The 1,569-nt window shown below is 36.0% G+C and overlaps 1 protein-coding gene across 1 annotated transcript in view; it reads left to right on the top strand.

Annotated features, from left to right (window-relative positions):
* Positions 1-1,569, top strand: part of pdxdc1 (pyridoxal-dependent decarboxylase domain containing 1) — a 55,715-nt gene that overhangs the window by 36,799 nt on the left and 17,347 nt on the right. The window contains exon 13 of the mRNA XM_014024884.1: positions 178-228. Within this exon, the coding sequence (XP_013880338.1) occupies positions 178-228 (51 nt within the window). The remainder of the gene's footprint in view (positions 1-177; positions 229-1,569) is intronic.

The raw sequence follows: 1,569 nt of genomic DNA, 5'->3' as shown, positions 1-1,569 counted from the left end.
GAACCCTTTGTACGAACAAAAGTAAGAGAAATTTAGGATAAGAATACGAACATGTTCTTGCATGAGGCCCATTGGTCTTTATTTCTGATTTTTTGCAAAAATATGATTCAGTAATTATGAATGAACCTTGTAATCATACACAGCACATTTGACCTTTTTTATACATTTTTCTTACAGAGCCAGCAACTCCTGCTGAAGCTGAAATCTGTGACTTCTATCAAAACATTGGTAGGTGCTCTCGCTACGTGACTGTTATTAATAATGTCTGATTTGGAGTAGATTTGTTGGAATAGTACAGATCACCATGTTGAAGAGAAAAGTCACCTGCAGCAGGGTAGAACATTTGTACAGGAACTCAATGACTTGTACAGGGTCAGATCAAGTTGTAAGCTACATCTTTTCTGACTGAGGCAATCCGGAGTCTTTTCGCTGAGTTTTTACTGCTGCCATCCGAGAAAGTTTACAGTCAAGATTGCAGTATAACATCAAGATCTTTGTAACAAAATAATATGTGGATGTTCAAAGACAAAACCTGATGTTTTTGTAGGATGTTCTTAAGGCAGAAATCTCTCTTGTTGAGGCTTTAGAAATGGGAATGTCTGATTTTGCCGATTTTTAAACCAGGGCACAGATTGGCTTTTAAGGCTTGTTCATTGGCACCTGCTAAATTGACAAACACTGTATTCACACAATTCCCGAGAAGTGATTTAGGCCTTGTCCACACAGAGTTTTTATTTTATTTTTTAAAATTTTATTTATTTTCAAAAATCTTTTTTATTTGTGGTTTTTAAAAGTAAACACAGTACTGTTCCTAGAAATGTTTTCATCCTTATGAAAAGGCAGAAAATTACCCAAATTACTGTAGTAAACAAACTAGGCCTGTAATGCTGTCAGAAAAATAAATCAAACAGGAAACAGGACATGCTTGTACATAAAAATGACAAAAAAAAAACAGAGCATAAGAAAACAAATTAAGGATGGTGAATGAAAACGCAAAAAAACAAATCCTTTTTGTAGACATAGTGGAGTGTCTRCTTCGTGTTACATTAAACTACCACACCACAAAGTGCAAGATAGTTAGTGCTGACTAAGACTTGCTTYAAATACTTCAACATATTGAATGCTTTTCAGGACCATGCAGTATCCACTGAGGGACAGCTGGAAGAAAAGGTTTTTGGTGAAGTGCAACGATATTTGCTGGGACCAGTGATGTGTAGTTGAAGGAATTTCAGATTCATACACATCAATATTTAGACAGAAAATCTGAATGCTGTCCTTTTAACAGATTATTTGTGATGATCTACAAAGATCTACGTATTACCAGTAGTTTTTTGTTTTGTTTTGTTTTTATTACAGCACATAGCTCAGAGCATTGTCAGTAAAACCAAATGTTATGAAAATAGGAGTTTGGAGCGGATCAGGTGTGGTTCTGGTAAACCATGTTGGGAGGGAGTTTGTCTCTCTCTCCTCTCACTTTCTCATTCTTGGATTTTGTTCAGTAATGTAAAAAAACAGAAGGATTGAACCATTTGCTCTTAGCGCGCTGTGGGAATGTGTGCGCGTGTGTGT

This window comes from Austrofundulus limnaeus, unplaced genomic scaffold (genome assembly GCF_001266775.1).
Source record: "Austrofundulus limnaeus strain Quisiro unplaced genomic scaffold, Austrofundulus_limnaeus-1.0 Scaffold444, whole genome shotgun sequence".
NCBI classification, from domain to species: Eukaryota; Metazoa; Chordata; class Actinopteri; order Cyprinodontiformes; family Rivulidae; genus Austrofundulus; species Austrofundulus limnaeus.
This window is presented reverse-complemented; position numbering and strand designations above follow the sequence as displayed.